Here is a 22,447-nt window from a genome sequence, read left to right on the forward strand (position 1 = left end):
CAACTTTGACTATCACATTTTTAGGTTTAGGTTCAGGTTTATCATTGTCACGTGTTCCAAGATGCAATGAAAAGCTTTGTTTTGCATGCTGTGCAATCAGATCAGATCATCTTGGACATACATTTTATAGTCAAGGCAAACTCAAGTGCAATAATGAAGAAACAGTGCAGAATATTGTTCACAGGATTATAGTGCACCAGTTCCATAGACAGAGTCCAATGTTCACAATGGGGTAGAGGTGAATTGGATGGCATCTTAGCTGATTGCAGAAGCCTGATAACAGAGAGGAAGAAGCTTTTTCCTGAGTCTAGTCAAGTCAAGTCACATTTATTTATATAACACATTTAAAAAACAACTCTCGCTGGCCAAAGTGCTTTACATTTGTTATAAGAATAGCACAACAAAACAGACTACATACATATATACATGTAGCCCTCACTCAGAGGACGTGTGAGCACTTTCAAGCTTCTGCATTTTCTGCTTTGGGCAGACTGATGTGGTGGTGGTGGGGATGGGAAGCGAAAGGAAGAGGCGGAGACAGTGGGCTTTGGGAGAACTCTGACATCAGTCTGAAGAAGGGTCTCAACCCGAAACGTCACCTATTCCTTTGCTCCATAGATGCTGCCTCACCCGCTGAGTTTCTCCAGCATTTTTATCTACCTTCGATTTTTTTCCAGCATCTGCAGTTCCTTCTTAAACTCTTAACCATATTAGATTATTATCGCTGAGGGATTGTGCAGTGTTGAGGAGCCTGATGTTTGCTGTTGAACCTGGAGGTTTAGTTTAGTATATTATTTTTACCTGTACTGAGAAACTGTGAAAAGCCTTTGTTTGCGTGTTGCCCAGTCAAGAGTAAAGGCTATACATGAATATAATCGAGCCGTCCTCAGTGAAAAGATAAAAGATAAAGGGCACAACATTTAGTGCAAAGATTTAATATTGAATTCCGATAAATTTCAATTAAAGAAAGTTCAAAAGTCTCCAATGAGTTAGGAGGGAGTTCAGGATCGCAATCTAGCTGATGAGTTGACTGTTTAGTTGCCTGATAACATCTGGGAATAAACTGTTCCTGAATATGGAGGTAGACACAAAATGCTGGAGTAATGCAGCGGGACAGGCAGCATCTCTGGAGAGAAGGAATGGGTGATGTTTTAGATCGAGACCCTTCTTCAGACTCTGAATCTGGAGCTAGGTGTTTTCAAAATTGAGCTTTTTGTTAGGCTCCTGTACTTTCTTCCTGGTGGGGAGATCAGTATTCTCAGGTAATTTCTACCACTTACTGCAGTCCTTCATTCCTGGGCATTTGAGTGACAAAATTAGCCCATGATGTAACCAATTAGTATGCTTCACCCATTCACTTGTGGAGGTTCAATAGAGTATTGAATGTATTGAATCTGCTCAATCTTCTAAGGAAGTAGAGGCACCAATGAGTTCTCTTTGTGATTGCATCAATGTGCTGAGCCCAGGACAGATCTTCAGAGATGTGTAAAATTGCTCAGGTATGCCCCGTGGATAAAAATTAAGGCAAAGCCAAAACTTCCAGCCCTCGCCTCATTGGCCTTATCAAAAATAGCAAGATGCCACCATCATCACTTCCTGAACAGTAACTTATTCACCAAAGCCCAGTTTGGATTCAGCTGGGACCACTCACACAAAGAACATGGACACAAGAGATAAATTCCAGCGATGAGGTGAAACTAACAAATCTCATCACCAAGGTAAACATAGAAACATAGACAATAGGTGCAGGGGTAGGCCAATCGGCCATTCTGGCCAGCACCGCCATTCAATATCATCATGGCTGATCATCCACAATCAGTGATCAGGTGAAGGCAACGTCGATAGCCCTGGAAGCCCATCACGCCCAGTAGTGTTGATTCCTTCGGTTGCTGTTTCTGTAACACATTTGTTTTACGAGACAGGGTTGTTAGCCCTGTGCTCAACCTGCAACCTGGAGACCAGTAGATCGCTCTTCGTCTCGCCTCTACCCTTCGACAAGGCCGAGCATATCTAACGTTTCACAGGAGCGAGAGGGAAGCACTCCACTAACCGGTGTGAGACCACATCCTAGACCGATTGCCATTAGTCTTCCTTCATTGGCAGTCCCTCACCTCCACTCTGGTTTTGTGGGTCCTGAGGAGATTAATGCAGCCAATGCAGGAACTGCGGATGCCTCCACACATGGGGAAGAAGGACCCGATAGGGTTGAGGGAAGAGGGTGCTGAGACAAGTTAGTGAGACAATATGCTCATTTGGCCGCTTGTGCAGGGCTTCCATGTGCTCTCGATGTATGGTCTCCAGGTTTTCAACATCATCACAAACATGTTGGCAGTATTGGTGGTAATATGCAGGGTCACTGCTGCCCAATAAATCAGGTGATTTGTGTAAGATCTAGGGTCCTGATCTCCAAGAACATTTTTCCTCAATTGAGTAAGAGAAGCAAAGATTTATACAGCATAGAAACAGACCCTTCAGCCCAACATGTGCCTGTTGATCAAGTTATTTAACTACTCCTATTTCTGCCTATGCAGCAACTAAGAACTGCAGATGCTGGTTTATACCAAAGATAGACACAAAGTGCTGGAGTAACTCAGCAGGCCAGGCAGCATCTCTGGAGAAAAAGGATGGGTGACATTTCAGGTCGAGACTCTTCTTCAGTTACTTCAGCACTTTGTGTCTTTCTATTTTTGCCCATTTTTGGCCAGTATCTCTAAACCTTTCCTTTCCATGTACCTGCCCAAATACTTTAAACATAGTTGTAGCCCTGTGCTCAACCTCCAACCTGGAGAACCAGTGGCATTTATCAAGTATCAAGTATGTCTTTATTGTCATTTTCCTGAGTACTCACATACCCAGAGAAAACAAAAAAACGTTGCTCAACCAGTGTCCATTCAGTGTGCAGTAAAAAATAAATAGAAATAAAAATACATATATCATCATGAACAAATTAAACACTCTGCTCTCTACTAAACATCAACAGGCGTTCCGATCGGCAGCGGCACGACAGTGGCTCTGCTGCAGTATGTCCAGGTTGGTGGTTGGTGCGCGATACTTTGGCAGGGGGCAAAGTCCGTTTATTAGTCTTATAGCCTGCGGGAAGAAGCTGAGGAGCATCCTGCTGGTTTTGCAGCTAATGCTCCTGTACCTCTTCTGGCAGGATGGAGAATATGTGATGCGATGGGTGGTAGGGGTCTTTGATGATGGAGATGGCTCTGCTGATACATCTCTTCCTGTATATGTCCAGCAGGAAAGGGAGTGGAGCACCAATAATCCTGCTGGCGGTCTTCACAATCCTGTCTAGTTGGTGCCGTTTGTACGCCTTGCAGCTCCCGAACCAGGAAGTGATGCCGTAGGTTAATGTTTATGGCCTGTGAAACCAAGAAGATCTCCCCATTGGATTGCAACCTTGTCGTGGTCGGGGAGCTTGTGTATCTCAGTGACTCCTCGAGCTATGCCAGCGGGAGATTCGTCTCCTGTTAGGGTCTCCCATGCTGGACAGGTCGAAGGGTAGAGGCGAGACGAAGAGCGATCCACTGGTCCTCCAGGTTGCAGGTTGAGCACAGGGCTAACAACCCTGTCTCGTAAAACAAATATGTTACAGAAACAGCAACCGAAGGAATCAACACTACTGGGCGTGATGGGCTTCCAGGGCTATCGACAGATGCTGAATGTCAATGGTGAAAGCCGAAAGGAAGCCACTGGCAGGAAGGTGGAAGTTCTAAATACCAAACATAAGACTAGGATAGGTTTTTGAAATATACGAACAATGTACGACACAGGGAAACTAGCACAAGTGACATCAGAGATGAGACGCTACAACCTAGATATTCTTGGAGTAAGTGAAAGTAGATGGACGGGATCAGGGAGACTTAGGACCAGCACAGGGGAGACAGTGTTGTACTCAGGAAGGGATGACGAGAATCACAGAGAAGGAGTAGAGAATAGTTTGATAGTGGGAACCTGTCAATAGTAGACTCATGAAGATCAGAATGGGGGGGGGGGGAGCAAATTAATACAACCATCATCCAGTGTTATGCTCCAATAAACGATAGTGATGATAGTGTTCAGGATGAATTCTATGAGCAACTACAGGCTAAGTTAGAAAACACACCAAGACATGACATGAAGATTGTGATGGGGGACCTGAATGCCAAGGTTGGAAACAATAACACAGACCAGGAAAGAGCTATGGGAGGGAAAAAAGGGGTTTGGTACTATGAATGAGAATGGAGAGAGACTAATAGAACTCTGCACCACTTACAACCTAGTAATTGGAGGGACCCTCTTTCCACACAGAGACATCCACAAACTGACATGGTACTCTCCAAATGGAAAGGATAAGAATCAGATAGACCACTTGATGATTAACATCATATGGAGACGCTCATTACTTGATGTTTAGGTTAAACGGGGAGCTGGTGTTGGTACTGACCACCACCTAGTCCTGGCTGTTCTCAAAGTAAAACTGAGGAAAACAGTGAGCAAAAGGACAAGCAGGCAACAGTTTGACGTTGAGAAACTACATGGCCCAAAAGTGAAAATCTCTTTCGTGTTACAATTAAGGAACAGGTTTCAGGCACTAGCAGATATGGACAATCACACAGAGGCAAATGCAAATGATATTAATACTGTGTGAGAACAAATCAAAATAGCTTATGTGAAAACCAGTGAGGCCTGCCTGGGGTTTAAGCAGGACAAAAAAGGAGTGGATGACCGAAGACACATGGCTAATCATTGTAAATAGGAGAAAATTATAGAAGCAAATAAATGAGACAAAGTCCAAATGGCTGCAAGAAAGATACAAGATTCAGTACCAAGAAGCAAACAAAGCAGTTCAGAGGAAAGCCAGAGCTGACAATCGGGCGTACCTGGAAGATGTTGCTAATCGAGCAGAAGATGCAGCTGAGAAAGGGGTGCAAGGGAAGGTCTACAAGATAACCAAAATAATCTGTGGCAAAAATCATCAAACCACTGGGACACCAATTGTAGACAAAAAGGGCCAACTCCTAACAACAGAAGCAGAAGAAGAAGCTCGCTGGGCGAAACACTTTAATGAAGTACTGAATAGAGAACTGCCCATAATAAAGGCTAACACACCCAACAAGCAGAGGATGACCTGGACATTAGCACTGAACCCCAACTAAGGAGGAAATTGTTACAGCCATTAAGTCTCTCAAAAGTGGAAAAGCCCCAGGCCAAGATAACCTCAATGCAGAACTGTTCAAGGCAGACCCAGAACTTGCAGCTGAAGTATTTGTACCACTTTTCACAGCTATTTGGGAAAGGAAGGATATACCTGATGACTGGTCAGAAGGAGTCATCATTAGGATACCAAAGAAAGGCAACTTAAGAGAGTGTAACAATTGGAGAGGGATCACTCTTCTATCAATTCCAAGCAAGATTCTGGCAAAGATTATTATACAACGTATCTCAGAAGTAGTAGACAAACAGCTCAGGAAAGAACAGGCAGGATTTTGTGGTGGGAGGGGATGCATTGACCAGATATTTGCCCTTCGTAACATTATAGAACAGTGCACAGTGGCAGAGACAGATATACATCAACTTTGTAGATTTCGAGAAAGCATTTGACACCATCCACCGAGACAGCCTCTGGGGCATACTACAAATGTATGGGATCCCACAGCATATGGCCAAAGTCATTAAGAGCTTCTACGCCAACTTCTCTTGCAGAGTGGGGAACAGTGACCACAGTGTGATTTCGGCGCTACTCTTCAATATTGTTATTGACTGGGTGATGCGTCAGACAACCGAGGACCAAGCAAGAGGCATACGATGGACCCTCTTCTCAGCATTGGAAGACCTTGATTTTGCTGATGACTTGGCTCTGGTCTCCCACACTCACAAGCACATGCAGGATAAAACATCCCATCTCAGTGACTTTGCACAACTAATTGGCCTGAAGATAAACCAGAAAAAATCTGAAGTAGTGACACTAAACATCCAAAACCCCTTGACAATCCAAGTGAATGGAAACAATCTTCCCATAACTGGGGAGTTTACCAATGTTGGTAGCAAAGTCAGACACGATGGAGGAGCACACAATGACATCAAGAACCGGCTAAACAAGGCTAGGAATGTTTTCAGAATGCTAAACAATGTACGGAGGTGCCACCAAGACCAAGCTGGTTATACCAGAGCTGTGTCCTCTCCACCCTCCTATATGGCTCGGAGTGCTGGAGAATGACAGTGAGCGACATCAACTATCTGTCAGTCTTCCATACTAAGAACCTGAAAAGAATCCTTAGAATATTTTGGCCAAGCACTATATCCAACCAAGATCTCCTTGCTCAATACCAACAAGGACACCATGAACACCCTCATCATGAGAAGGCGCTGGAACTGGATTGGCCATATACTGAGAAGAGAACCAGACAGCATCTCAAGAATAGCCCTGCACTGGACACCGGAAGGGAAAAGAAAAAGAGGGAGTCCCAAAACCACCTGGTGTCGAACTGTAGAGGAGGAAATGAAAACAATGGACCTGACCTGGGGTAGTATCCAGAAGCTAGCCCAGAACAGACAGGAGTGGAGGACCTTCGTTGTTGCCCTACATGCCAGGAGGCATAATAGGCAGTAAGTAAGTAAGTGAGTAGCCGCCTCATTCGCCTCCTCTGGCAGCTGTTTCTATAAACCTGCCACCCTCTAGATAGCGTGTTAAAGAAGGAACTGCAGATGCTGGAAAATCGAAGGTACACAAAAATGCTGGAGAAACTCAGCGGGTGCAACAGCAGAAGGAAATTGGTAACGTTTCGGCCCGAAACGTTGCCTATTTCCTTCGCTCCATAGATGCTGCTGCACCCGCTGAATTTCTCCAGCATTTTTGTGTACCCTCTGGATAGCATTGCCTATTTCCTTCGCTCCATAGGTGCTGCCTCACCTGCTGAGTTTCTCCGGCATTTTTGTCTACCCTCTGGATAAACCTATCCTTCAGGTACCCTTTAAATCTTTACCCTCATATTTTAAATCTATGTCCTCTAAATTTAGATTCCCTTATTCTGGAAATAAAATCATTGTGATTATCCATTTTATGTCCCTGAAGATTTTATTAACCTTTATAACGTCATCTCACAGCCTCCTTCTCTCTTGGGAAAAGAGTCTCAGCTTGTCCAACCTCTGCTTTTAACTCAAGCCCTTCAGTCCCGGTTACATGCTTGTGTTTTCTTTTGGCATCCTCTCTTGCTTAATAACATTCCCCTTACAGAGTGGTAATGGAAACAGCAAACAATACTCTCAGCGCTGTCTCACCAATTGACGATAGGCTGCGTTGGAACATTAAAGACCTTAGTGACTTTCATCATCTACCTTTGTCACAGTGGTTCTGAGTTATGAGGTGGTCTAGGGTCTCACTGCTCAGCGTTAATGACAGGGTTCAATGTGGTGGCAAAGGCCACCACCCTCAGTGTTGTGAGCAGGCGGTAGCTAAGAACTTGACCTCCAGGTTCAGGCAGTATTTGCACCCTGCAGCGTGACAACTGACGTTGGAGTTAGCTTGGTTTTGGAGGGCTTGGTTGAAAAGTACACCTCTTGTCCTGAAGATCAGTTTCACTTCCACAGTACGTTTACAGTAAGCGAGGTTGCAAAACTGTGGCACAACTGAGATGGTAGAGTGGCTACCTAACAGTGCCAGAGATTTGGTTTTGATCCTTATCTCAGGTGCTGCCTGTGTGGAGTTTGCATGTTCCCCCTGTGATCACATGGATTTCCTCCGTGTGCTCTCTTTTTCCACCCACATCCCAAAGATGTGTGGGTTTGTAGGTTAATTGTCCTGTGTAAATTGCGCCTAGTGTGTAGGGAGTGGATGAGAAAGTGGGATAACATAGAACTAGAGAGAACCGATGACTGAAAGTTGCTGAGGACTCGATGCGGTGAAGGGCCTGTTTCCAAGATGTATCCTTAAACTAAACTAAACTATGATGTGTTGTGGCCATGACATAGCCCTATTTGATACTGTTGTTCTCTGAGATTTGCTCTGTTGTAGACCTTTTTGATTAGTTTCATGGCTTACATGTCATCATGGAGCGAAACTAAGATGGACATTTATGTGGGCAGCTGAATTTGAGGATGCTGTTCGACAATGCTTCCAGCTCCAACACATTCAAGTTGACCATCTAGAAAAAGGGAGCCAGCAGATCAGCACTCTACCCTCCATCTTACAAATGCATTCCCTCCACCAACAGCACATAATGGCACACTATACCCGACCTAAAAGATTCACTGCAGCAATTTGCCACGGTTGCCAATTGCCAAGCCAAGGGTAGATGGCTACATATCAATTCCTCATCTTAAATGACCTGGGACACAAAAAAAGATAGTGGGTACATGAAAAACAAAATGGATTTTGAGTATCCCTCCAAGCCACATCATCTTGACTTGGAAATGTACTTGCAATCCTTGATCAAGACAATGCTGAATCAAAACCTTGAAACTTCCTATCGCATAGTACCGTGGGAGTGTATTCACCACAAGGGTAGTGGTGACTCAAGGAGGCATGTATGTCTTAACTTTCCTGAAGACATTGAGGGAAGTTAATGACTGCTGGCTGCACACATCCCATGGACTGTTTTTTTTTAAAGCAATACTTAGTAATACAACACATTTTCTAGTTAATAACTACAAAAAAGGTAATTTACCACTTTGCTGTTTTGGATACTTGCGTAAATTGACTGCCTCTCATTTCCACAATGCTATACTGACTTTACATCAAATGACACCCCCTGGGACATGCTGTGGTTTTGAAGAGAGCTGTATAAATGTAAATGTAAATGTAATGGTCCACTGGGCAAATGCATCACTTGGTGCGATGGACAGATCGGAAAAATCCCAGAGTTGAAATGTGAATTTATCTGGGGTAGCAGTAACAGTATCCACAGATTTCCTGAATAAACAAGCATGAAATGTCAAAAGGAAAGCAATTTTCTTTAAAAACCAAGCAATCCCTGGAATGTGATAGGAAAAGCATCAAGCAGTAGTTTACTCTGCTGGAGTGATATCGGGAGGCAGGTACATTCCTAAAATTAGTAATAATCAAACTGATCCTGTTGAAAATCCAGTTGAAAGCTTCTCCACAACACTGTCCTCACAACTTCCATTGTAGATGGACTGTAAAGTAACTCTGAATAAGATTTCTCTTGTAAAAGGTAGGCTTTGGAACATCACTAAGGAGTAAATTAGCACCAGTCAGTCTGCTAAAACTTGTTGCAATGTTCAAGGGGTTGCCAGAGCAACCTTTAAGGCAAGTCAGTGCTTGCACAGTGACAAAGAGTCCAGAGAATGATCTACTGGCAAAATTATGTTAACCCATGAATATCCATGAATTTTCCGTCTTGTTAACTTTGACAAATCAATTAAGGATAAAGGATACAGCATTAATGAAGTCCTGGTATTGTCAATGATTTCAAATTATTTTAGGATAACGTTTTTTTGTACATAACAGCATTTTTGTGTACCCTCTGGGTAACTTTTATTCCAGATTCCAGTCAAGTAATATACTTTTTATCAGCTGGCAAGACTGTCTCTACACATTTACCAGTCCCAATGATGTTAAAACCTCCCTTTACATAGCAGGATAGATGTTACATCTACAATTACCAAATCATCATGCTTCAGCAAGTACTAAACTGTTTACGTTCAAATAGTTCAGGATTATTGTCATTCTTCTTCTCTCTTAAAGTCTCAAGGTGTTGTGGGATAGTGAGCCTGCCATCTTGCATGAAAATGTGGTTACCTGTGACAATAGGCTTACATTTATATAGCAATTTATATTGCATTTATATACCAGCCTCAGCTCATTGCAAAGAAAGCAGTAGAGGAAAGATGAACATTTCTGCTGATGTGGTGGAAACACATATAGTACATTTCAAAATTCTCCAGTGATACAAGCATTCACTACTTGTACTTTAACACACAAGACTTGACATCAGCATTATTGTCACTGGCAACCATGATAAAGTACATGTCTTGAGAGTTATGAGCAGAAACCCCTTGAGCTAACAGGTGATGTCAATAGGAAAATAAACAGAAAGGACATCCATCCAACATATTTTCTATTTCACTCACAGGAAAATCAAGTGCAGCAAGAACATTGCAAAGAAACCTTCAACTTCAGAAGACATTTTAAAGGCCCTAGTTTTTAGACTTTAGAGATACAGGATGGAAATAGGGCCTTCGGTCCCCAATCCTACACACTTGGGGCAATTTACAATTTTTTAAATCAAAGCCAATTAACCTACAAACCTGTACATCTTTGGAGTATGCACCCATAGTAAACCCACGCAGTCACAGGGAGAACGTACAAACACAATACAGACAGCACATGTAGTCACAATCGAACCCGGGTCACTGGCACTGTAAGGCAGCAACTCTACCGCTGCGCCACTGTACCACCCCCGTACTCTTGACGATAAACTGTGCAGGTGTGGGTTGACATGGTGGGAGGGGTGGGGGGGGGGGGGGGGAACAAAGGACAGAGACAAAGGCTGGGCATTCAATGTTAGCTACTTACAGTAATCTATTCTTTGGGCGGCACTGTGGCGTAGCGGTAGAGCTGCTGCCTTACAGTGCCAGAGACCTGGGTTCGATCCTGACTACAGGTGTTGTCTGTACATTCTCCTCATGACCAGCGTGGGTTTTCTCAGAGATCTTCAATTTCCTCCCACACTCCAAAGAAGTACAGGTTTGTAGGTGAATTGGCTTGGTATAAATGTAAATTATAAAATGTAAAATGAAAATTGTCCCTAGTGTGTGTGGGATAGTGCTAGTGTTCAAGATGTGTATTCCATTAACAAGACAATGTCGTCTTTATGATTTGCTAATTTCAAGGGATTCATTGTATCAAAGTACATTACAAATCCCTAATGCTTTTCTCTGAACCTCGGTACAATAAACTAAATACTTGCATGGTATGGAATTGTTATCATTTATGGCTGGAGGATCTGTTTGCTTTGAGGTCCTTTCGACATTACAGAATAAGGTACTCTGCATTCCATAATATAAACTTGCGCGCCATCAGGGAACTGAATTAAAGACACAAAGTGGTGGAGTAATACAATGGGTCAGGCAGTAGCTTTAGTCAGAGGGTGGTGAACCTGTGGAATTCATTGCCACAGACCCCGTGGAGGCCTTCAATCGATATTTTTAAGGCGGAGATTGACAGATTCTTGATTAGTACAGGTGTCAGGGGTTATGGGGAGAAGGCAGGAGAATGGAGTTGAGAAGGAAACATATATCAGCCATGATTGAATGGCGCAGTGGGCTTGATGGGCCGAATGGCCTGATTCTGCATCTCTGAGCATCTCTGGAGAATATGGATAGGTGATGATTCAGGGCGGGACCTCTTCCAGTCTGATTGGCCTTTCAGTCTGAAGAGAAGTCCCGACCTGAAATGTCACCTATCCGTGTTCTCCAGGGATGCTGCCAGACCTGCTAAGTTACTCCAAAGCTTTGTGTCTTTTTTTTTTCCAGAGAGAAACCTACTTGACCTCAGTCATCCCAATTTTTTGCAGTTGTTTGTGGGTAATCATTCCAATTTCAAAACATATCTGCCAATGTCCCAGGACCACCATCATCCACCCTGAACATTCATTCCTTTGGTACCAGCACACACTGCTTGCACGGCGCATTGGAGTTAATCACCCAGACTATTACAACAAAACCCCTCAAACCATAATCTCTTCCACCAAGAAGGACAAGGGCAGCTGGTGCACTGGAAATACCCCCTTTAGTGCATTTATCTCCAAGTCCTCATTTGGAAATATATTGCCAGCAGTCTATCTTTGCTGGATCTAAATTGTGGAACTCCTTTACCCAAGAGCAATATGGTAGTACAATAACTGGAAGGAACAGCAATGGTTCCAGAAGCCAACTTATTATCACCTTCTCAAGGGTAACTAGGGATGGGTAATACATACCGGTCTTACCAGTAATACTCCAATCCTAAGAAATTCATTACAAAAAACTGGTAATACAATTTTCCTGTATAACAACACGGAATACTATTTAAATTTACTTAATTGGCTGGAAAATGTTTTGAGGATATTTTGAGGGTTAACTCAGCCCAACAACAATATGGAGACGTATAGATGGGCCGAATGGACTCATTCTGTTCCTATCACTGATGAACTTATGAGGTAAGGAACTGCAAATGCTAGAATTTTGTGTCGTGGACTAAGTCCTGGAGTAACTCAGTGGGTCAGGCAGCATCTCTGGAGGACATGAATAGGCAATGTTTCAGGTAGGGTCCCTTCTTCAGAGTCGACGTCTCCTATCTATCAGAGGAGATAGATTTCAGAAAATCCAATCTCCATCTGAGATGCTGCATGATGGAAATCAGAGATGTCTCCATCTCCATCAGAGATGCTGCCTGACCCGCTGAATTACTCCAGCACTTTGTGTTCTAACCAATAGCAATATGATTAACTCAACTGTGCTTTCTTGTTGATTACAGGTGCAATCTTTCACTATCAATTGATGACATTGTTTTCTATTATAAAGGTGCCTGAACCTACAGAAAGCCTGTTATTCTGCACTAATCATTCATTTTCTGGATGGAGGGAAGGCAGTGGTGTGCTGATGGGAAGATAGTCTGAGTAAACAGGTTGTTTTGCAAAAAAATCAAATAAAAGTTCCAAGCCAAAAGCTTTTCTTTGAGAGAAGGATAAATGGGATTGATAAATAAATCACAGTTCGTAGGTCTTTTTTTGACTTTACATCCCAGGATATTATAAATACGGCAATAATTCAATCTATTTAAAAAATAATATGTTACTTCCAGAATATTATTGGGAATATTACAATTTGATGGTGGTAGCCCATTACTTACTTGTCAGGAAGTGCTGGGATGTGGGTCCAAAATCTCTATGAGCCTCATGTAGCTGTTTCAGACGTTCATCTATAGACACCTGAAAAGATAGAAGAGGCGAGTTAGGAGCATGGCGGACAAGATCAAGTTTGCCACTGTCACAATCAGTTGTGAAACCATATTTCTGCATTAACTTTCTTTTCAAGGAATCAAATTAAACGTGTGCAAGTATTTCAGTCTTCCTTTCCTCTGAATCATAATTTTTCATCGAAATCTTTTCTCTTTAAAACAAATATTGCCATGAACCACATAACTAGCCATCAAAGTATAATTTTGACTTTAATACTAACAGGATTTGTCTACTCTTCCTCTTTCATTTATACAGCAATAGGACACGAATATAAATACATTTTTAGCAGAATCAGAGTGCGGATTGTTTCTGGTTACAGGGACATTTTCCCTGTCAAAAATACCAATTTCAATTTATATTTATGGTCAATTCAGTTCTTTGGCCATTGTTGCAGGGAAGTGGAACGCCTTCCTTCTTTTGTGTCACACTGTCACGAACATCACAAAGAAAATGCTACACTCTCTGCAGTGTTGCCAAATTCCATTTTTAGAAGATTTTCCATTCTTCACCTTTTCCAGCCACCCCATCCAATTTCTTCACCTCCCGCAGTCAGGCAATCCTTTCCCTTCACAAAGTAAAGCAGCACGCTGGCACTGTTACGAAAGCAACAATCCAGAGAACAAACTAGCAATCTGAGTTCCCCCCAGCTCAGGATTTTAAATTCCATTAATTCCATCATCAGAACTAAAAGACTGTACTCTTCAATAAAGATCATGAAACAATTGACAGTTGTTTAAAATAAAGACGTGTGTTCCAATTTGCTTTGTGGAAGGTAATCTGCTCATAAGGTCATAAGTGAGAGGAGCAGAATTAGGCTATCTGTCCCATCAAGTCTACTCCACCATTCAATCATGGCTGATCTATCTCTCCCTCCTAACCCCATTCTCCTGCCTTCTCCCCCATAACCCCTGACTAAATTAAAGGAATTATTGACTTAAACACGTCAGGGCTCCAGGCGACTCTAGTTTAACAGCAATATGGATGACTTAACCACCTTCTAAAATGGCCAAGTTTGCCCAGTTAAAGTTGGGCAATAAGTGTTGGTCTTGCCAGTGATGCTAATGTCCCACAAAAAAATTTAAGAAATGCCTCCATGTGAGATTGTCGAGTGAATGCCAAATTGGGAAGAGCTTTGCATTAAATGTTGTGCCAGCAGTGATAAACATCAATCCATTCATCTGGGCAGGTCCTAAATCTAGTTACAAAATGAAAGATGAGTGTACTGACCCAAACTATTTGAATTGCTGATTCCTTTTTGTAAATCATATTAATACTCGTGGTGCTATTGAGCAATGGAACCTGTGGTTTGAAGAGGCAGTGTAAAAAATGAGTCGATTATTCTGATTATCCACCAGGTAAAGTGCTAGTGGAGACTGAAGGGAATGGAAAGGGCCCGAACCGGACTAATCTGAATAAATCATCAAATTAAGACTGGTGAGTGATATACATTTCTTCACCTGCCAGGAGCCTCACGAACAGTTAGTATGTTGCATTATTTATATAATCAGAACCACAGGAAGACGGGTGGAGGGGGAGGAAAGTGACAGAAGAGAGTTGAAAGCAAGCTGTGCAATATTAGTAGCAAATGTTAGCATCTCTTTTGTTTACTGCTATTTTAGCGAAGGTGTGAACGTGTTTACGTTGCATCAGCAACACTAACTATGTGCAGCATATTGCATGAAACTTCATGGTCTGCTACCACACTGAGCCCAACACCACGAAAGGCACAATATGCTGAAAGATAACATCGTGAGATGGGTTCGAAACCAAACATGAGAAGACCAACACAAAGGAATTATTGACTTGAACACAACTTCAGCAATCACTGTCTGCTGCAGTGTTAGTAGAAATGCCCAAAATAAAAACTTTGCGAATTCAATCCTCTTTCATGCAAAAGTAAGCCTCCATTATATCTTCCAATATTACTGACATAGTCAGTAATGTAGCAACATCAAACCGGACACTTCAGAAGTGGTGATAACTCATCTATTGAACCTTTGCAAGAGAACATGATGCCCTGATCTTGGAGGGGTCAAGATACTCTCTTTTTTGCATGCTGCCCAGGTTCTGGATGGGAATCATAGGCATTCAGGGTCAGACGTGTGGGATCACCACTGATTTACCGTCAGCTTTAACCCAGACAAAATTATGAGCTCCACAGATGGCATTGTGTGGGGCACGTGGTCTTTTGGGACGTATACCTCCATCCCAAAAGAGTTAATAGTTTCCATTATTATAATTATTAGTTTCTAGCAGTCTATGGTGCTTTCGAGACATGAGAGGGGTTTATTTAATGGGTCAGAGGTGTATTGTTGAATTACTATTAATACCTGACCTCTGTTGGTCCGGCAAAGCAGATAAATCAGGCAAGGCTCTGGAACCGAGGGTGCCGGAAAATCAGTGGTGGACTTGTTCATTGGCCGCAGGGCAGATAAAATATTGGGAATTAAAACACTCCAGAATTAAAGAATTAACATTGGTATTGAAAACCATGTAAATAATGGATTGTCATCAGAACGCAACATTTGGATCAGTCAGGTCCTTCTGGAAAAAAAATCGACCATTCTTTCTTGGTTTGGCTCTGTGTGTTTTGCGACGTAACTATCCCATTAATGTGGGCAATTAGAGATGGATACGGTGCAGCCTTAAGGGCCTGTCTCACTTGCATGCGATTGCGTGCGTTTGGCGCAACCAACCGGAAGCGGAGGTCGCGCTAAGTTCGCGCTAAGTTCTCGAGTGACGTCATTTACGTCATGCTCACAAATCATCTGGGCAGGAGGTGGGCCGACTGAATTTGGGCGTCGCACGGCGTCGGGCGGTGACTTCATCACGCAACGCCACGCCGGGCGGTGACGTCATCACGCTACGCCACGCGCTAGGCGTATGCTGTCAAGATGCTGCGTACGCCGTCAAGACGCTGCGTACGACGTCAAGACGCTGCATATGATTGCAATGCGCCTGCGTGCGTACGCGGGCCGATAGGCCGTTGGCGCGCAAAGATTTCGGCCACTGCAAGAACTTCGGAGCCCTGCACGATGTTGGGATCAGCCTCGCACAACTCCGAACTTCTAAGTAGGACCGGCCCCGCGTGGCCATACGGTGCCCATACGCCTCAAGCGACCACGAGGTTGCGTAATTTGCGAGCCAAGGTCGTGTAAGTGGGACAGGCCCTTTACTTATGAGACCTGCTTCCTGTGAATAAATAAATAAAAATGGTTCATGATGGCTTTGCTGGGCATGTGGCTCCACAGGTAATTGTAGTAGGTTTCACTTTTGCATTGTGGCTGGCGCCTAATTGCAGCATGCCCTTGAACTGTACGTGGCTTCACTTTCAGGTTGAGGCTGGCCTTATGCCGTATGTCACAAGCGGCAAATTCAAACTTAATTTCAGCCCATGAATTCAGACCCAGTGACTTTCAATCAATCACGTTCATTCACAAACTTTTGTCACAGGCATGGGTTGCACAGATTCAATATTTTAAGCAACCCCATGTACATTTGTGGCATCATCCAGGACAGGAGAAAATTCTCACCATTAATTTCACTCGGGCACATGGACGCACACAAACTGTACGTGGAACCATGCTTGTGCCATAATTACAGGCACCATATTGTGCCTTGTGACCTCAGGGCATCAGTAATTCGATAAAGCTAAAATGCAATCCGATTGCAATAATAAAAATAAACAGGTAGGGATATTATTATGTCTGAACAATCTCTTGCGACTGCCATTTTTGAACATTCATTGTTGCAATTTACGATGTATTTGGCATCTCCTAACTATTACAGAGCTATAACTTTCTGCAGGTTCACTGCAAATCATCCCAACACCCTATATTTTATCATTGTAACAAATACAGTGCTCTTTAAAAGTTTGCGGTGTCCATGTTATACTGTATCAATGGCAAAAGTGAATCTTCGGCTTTAACATCAATTTTGATATCCCAAGCAATTTTGATATCCCAAGCAAGTACTTGTTCTTCTTATTTGTACCCCGCAGCTTCAGCAGCATAAAGCATTTCCATATGAATCAATATTATTTGATCTTTCTTTTATTTCTTAACAAAGCAACATCAAACTGATCCTCGACTTTTATCCAGAGATAATTAGAACATTAAATTACAAATAGATTATTACTGACAGGAGCACTCATTTATCATGGAGAGTTACCTTTCATGTCCTGATGGGGGATGAGTTCTAAAAAGAAAATAATCTACGAGGGTGACACTTGACATTCATTCGAAATGATTAAAATTGAAACAAAAAATCCTATTTTATTGCAAAATATTGACCAGAATATTTACTGACTGGCCTTTTCTTTACAAAATTCTCACACGGCAATTTTCATCTTGTTTGCTCAAAGCTCTTGAGAGATCCTGCAAGAAACCTGATGCATGGGTTTAATAATTCCTTCACTTTATGCTGATCCTTCCTAACTACTTGTCTGAATCATGCTGTTGCTCACATAGGCCGTGAGGATATTTTTACTGTGGAAGGAGTTGGCGGGGACGGGGGTGGTCCAGTGGCGGTTCAGCAGCGATTGCAGCACCGGAGAGCCGGCCGGGATCGATCCTGGCTGCGGATGAGGCACAGGTCTGTGTCCAGGGCTGCCGTTGTGACCCTATGACCTGGGCACGTCTCCCTCCTCCAATCACCACACTCTATCCTCAGTCCAACCAGATGCATTTGGTCTCCAATCAGTGCATTCAGTTGTTTCACTGAATTTCCTGGCCCGTGTAATGCTGGTCCTCACATACAGCCAATCCACACCAACACACGGGGAAATTTATTGCTAGACCTGTGCCAGTCTCGCGGTACAGCAGCAAGCAGTAATGAGAGGATAGGGGTTTGCACAAGGTTCCCTGCACAGTTGCACTACCAGGAACTATCTCTACGCATACAATGTTGCAGTAACCTATTGCATTACCAATTCAAATCATGCTCGAGTCCCTGGGAACTCAGTGTTGACCAAGATACCAGTGTGTTTCCCTGCTTATTACCCTTCCTTTGCTGGAGGAAGCATGCCCTTCCATCACTTTATATAGTGTAGTTAGGTCTCTCCTCAGTTTCTCCTGTTTGTGGAAAAGTAAGCCCATTTTCCAGTCCTATCAACATCTTTACAAATCAGCTTTGCAGCTTTTCTGGTTCACTCACCTCTCTTAAATGTGGCGACCGGAAGAGCATGCAATCGTCAAGCAGTGGCTTAATTCGCACAGTATAGTGCTCAGTATAACCTCCCATCTTTACGTTTTTCATGCCTCAGCTAGTAAAGAATCTCACTTGCCTCTTCAACCAGCTTATTGACCTGTCCTGTGGCCTTCAAGGATTTGTGGCCTATGATGCAGTTTTGCCTCACACCACTCACCACCCTGTCATTTATTCTATGCTTCAACTTCTGAATGAATGATACTCTATTATCACATGTGACATGTCAGAGCAAGATTCTTTGTTTTACATACACACGTACTCTTAGTTAAGCCCCTGTCCCACTTTCCCGAGTTACTCACGAATTCTCCCGAGTTTTCCCCTTGATTCAAACTCGGAGAATGTCCGTAGCAAGTCCGTAGGAGGCCGTCGGAGTCAGTAGATATTTTGTAGCGGCTTGTAATGCCAGCTGTAGGTACTCGGAGCATCAGGTAAGTCGGGACGTTTTTTCAGCATGTTCAAAAATGTCGAGTAAAAAAAATAGCCCCGAGTACCAAAGGCTGGCATCTCCGAGTTTGAATCAAGGGGAAAACTCGGGAGAATTCGTGAGTAACTCGGGAAAGTGGGACAGGGGCTTTAATGGAATTACCTCATTCAGCAAATGCCCCATTGCAATATCTAGAGTTAGTCACCATGAAATAGGAGATAGACACAAAAAGCTGGAGTAACTCGGCGGGACAGGCAAGTGTCATCTCTGGAGAGAAGGAATGCGTGACGTTTCGGGTCGAGACCCTTCTTCAGACCCGACTTTCCGTCTCGACCCGAAACATCACCCATTCCTTCTCTCCAGAGATGCTACTTGTCCTGCTGAGTTACTCCAGCTTTTTGTGTCCACCTTCAGTTTAAACCAGCATCTGTAGTTCCTTCCCACACCATGAAACAGGCATCCTCTTGGAGTTTACAATGTCAACTTGGAAGAAAGGCATTTTACTGATGATAACAGGCAACTAAAGGGAAGCAGCGTAGTACAGAGAACTAATATTTTGATTGGAGTCTTTCTATTCCTGGGATAGCGGGAATGACATATGATGAAATTATGGATCGACTGGGCTTATATTCACTGGGGACTTACTTACTTACCATCCGGAGCGGGATCCCTCACCGGGAATCCCTGGAAAGGAGCTCCGACCGCCGGCCTGCGGCCTACATCATCTTCAAGCCACGGTCTCCGGTCGGGAAGCACCGATTCGGGACTTACTTTACATCTGGCCGCCCGCAGCGGCGACTGCAGAGGTTTATGGTCCCGACCACGGGGAAAATGGAGGAGGACTGACTGAACTTTGTGCCTTCTACCACAGTGATGAATGCTGTGGTGGAATATATGTGTTAAATTTTTTATTGTGTTCTGTGTGTTCTTTTTTATTGTACCGCTGCTGGCAAGTTCATTTCATTGCACTTCATTGTGTATGTGACGAATAAATCTGACTATTGATCATTGAATTTAGAAGGATGAGAGGGAATCTTATAGAAACATTGTGGCGGTCCCTGTGGGGTAGGCCACTCCTTGGATCATCCCCCTCGCCGATTGAGGGACAGGGGCGTTGGTCTGCCACGGGGTTTCCAGACGACTCCCGAGGGGTGGAGATAAGGGTGTCGGGTGTGTGTTCTCGTACGGCTACCATTAAAAAGCTTCTTTTGAATCCGCCTGGTGTCCGGTCTTTTCCTGACCTTGACCAGGCCACTACAACATATACATTTCTTAAGAGATTGGACGGGCTAGATGTAGGAAAAATGTTCCCGATGTTGGGGGAGTCCAAACCCAAAGATCACAGTTTAAGTATACGGGGTAGGCCATTTACAACTGAGATGAGGAAAAACTTTTTCACCCAGAGTTGTGAATCTGTGGAATTCTCTGCCACAGAAGGCCAATTTACTGGATATATTGAAGAGAGAGTTAGATATAGCTCTTACTGCTAACAGAATCAAGGGATATGGGGAAAAAGCAGGAACGGGGTACTGATTTTAGATGATCAGCCACGATCATATTGAATGGCGGTGCTGGCTCGAAGGCTACTCCTGCACCTATTTTCTTTGTTTCTATATTTCTAATAGTAAAAGAAAAAATAATTCCAGGACTAATAATGGGTGGTACGCAAAAATGCTGGAGAAACTCAGCGGGTGCAGCAGCATGTATGGAGCAAAGGAGATAGGCAACGTTTCGGGCCGAACCCTTCTTCAGACTAATAATGGGTGGCTTTGCTTTTACATACTTTCCTCCATACAAATAATGTTTATTGATTGATTGATTGATTGATTGATTGAAAATTAAAGCCTAGAAACAGACTCTTGACACTACCGAGTTCACAATGACCATTGATCACCTGTTTACACTAGTTCTATGTTATCCCACTTTCTCATCCATTTCCTACACACAAAGCACAATTTACAGAGTCCAATTAACCTACAAACCTGCACGTCTTTGTGATATGGGAGGAAGTCAGAGCACCTGGAGGAAAACCATGCAGTCACAGGGAGAACGTGCAAACTCCACACAGACGGCACCCGGGGTCAGGATCAAACCCGGGGTCTCTGGCGCTGTGAGGAAGCAGCACTACCAGCTGCGCCTCGATGCCACCCACTGACTAGCTTTGCTCTTACATATTTTCCTCCATACAAATAATGTTTAAGTCCCTTAAATTTCATCTCGGAGCCAAGCATCCTCACCAACAGCTTGAAGCCACTGAGCATATTCACCCACAAGGTTGATTTATTAGATTAAATTCAGTTGCTGTGGATTAAATGGCAGTCCATCTATTTACACCAGTTTTGATTACACATTTCTCCCTTCCAGCTCCAGCTTGCAGCTCAATTTTAATACTTGTGATGAATCTAATTATCCAGACAAAAGGCTGATTTCACAAACACGGAGGATTAACTGGGTGCAAATTTACAGGAGGATTTACTGACCTGTCTGAAACGGGCTGCGTGGTTAATAACTTATAAGCAGTGCCTGTAAATTGGTTTGTACAGTCAGGGTGAATAGTTTAAGGTAGTTGTCCAATTTGGCTGGTATGATGGGAAAAATGGTTTGGATTGTATGTCAAGAAGTGAGATGACAATAGCATTACGGAGTCAAAAGAAGTGGCTAAATGAGACATAAAGTGTTTGAATGGTTGATGGAGACACTGTTTTATGTGTGATCTGAAAGTTTTACACTTCAGATAAAAATGCAGCATTCATTGGACCAAACTATAAAGAATGAGAGAATAGCATACCTCAAGAAAGTTACCATGGTAACAGTACCCGGCACTGTCTAAGCATTTACATTGTTAACCTGCTACACACCTACTACTGGGCCATACAAAGCACACAGCATACTTTCAACTCTTTCATTACTTAGCATTCATACTTATCAAGCAGCAACTTGCAAATGAAACCTTTGGCACACTGACATTCTGAAAGGATCTCACACAGCAAACCATTGTAACATAACTTAAATGCACGATTCACAAGCTGACTTCCTTTTCTCTCCTCATTCCCTGGGATCTGGGTACAATTTGTAATGAATTGATAACAATATCAACAGGCAAATAGGTGGGCTTTTCCAAATTGGACGTACTCATTGAGAACAGGGGGTGAAAAACGGTCACGGGGAGAACGTACAAATTCCGTGCATATAGCACCCGTAGTCGGGATCGAACCCGGGTCTCTGGCGCCGTGAGGCAGCAACTCTACCTCTGCACCACCGTGCCGCGCTGAAACAGGCGGTTAGAAAGCATACTTGCCCCCTCCTGGGCACGCATATCTTTTACTACTCAGTGCACTTATCTGTGCTGTGAGGTGGGTTAACTACCTTAAACCCCTGGCTGTGTTGTCAGTTTAGAGAAGGAATGCAACCAGGAAACGTTAACAGCGATCAGGATGTTCTCACATCTCACGTCGGCACCAGTGCGTCTTCAACGAGGGGAACTGAGAAAAAGACCAGATTCAGGAATTTGTGCAGATTTGGTTCTTGTCCGGCACACTGAGATCATCGACTGTGGCTTTGCAGTCAGCTGATCCGATGTCAGTTCACACAACACAGGCAAAAGATCAAAGCTTTCCTTGTCCATCTGCATCAATACACCACCCAATGTGGGAGTGGCGGCGCCTAACGGCAGCGGCTCGACTACAGTCGTCTGTCTTTTTTTATTTTTTGTCTTGTTAAATGTATGCCTTTGAGTCAGTTTTTATTATTTTTTTTAGCTGTGTATATGTGGGGGGTGGTGGGGGGGCTGTGGGGGAAACCGTTAATCTCATCCCTGTGCGGGGACCCGACTGTTCCCTGTCGGGTCTCGGATGTCGTTGGGCCTAAC

General features: G+C 43.5%; 1 protein-coding gene across 13 annotated transcripts in view; it reads right to left on the bottom strand.

The window, feature by feature from the left end:
* The window catches only part of dmd (dystrophin), a 1,663,772-nt gene that overhangs the window by 150,428 nt on the left and 1,490,897 nt on the right, over positions 1-22,447 (bottom strand). For all 13 annotated transcript variants that reach the window (XM_033033201.1, XM_033033203.1, XM_033033205.1 and 10 more), the window contains one exon: positions 12,839-12,917. In XM_033033201.1, coding sequence (XP_032889092.1) covers positions 12,839-12,917 — 79 coding nt within the window. The remainder of the gene's footprint in view (positions 1-12,838; positions 12,918-22,447) is intronic.

The sequence above is a fragment of the Amblyraja radiata genome, chromosome 14 (genome assembly GCF_010909765.2).
Source record: "Amblyraja radiata isolate CabotCenter1 chromosome 14, sAmbRad1.1.pri, whole genome shotgun sequence".
Taxonomy (NCBI): domain Eukaryota; kingdom Metazoa; phylum Chordata; class Chondrichthyes; order Rajiformes; family Rajidae; genus Amblyraja; species Amblyraja radiata.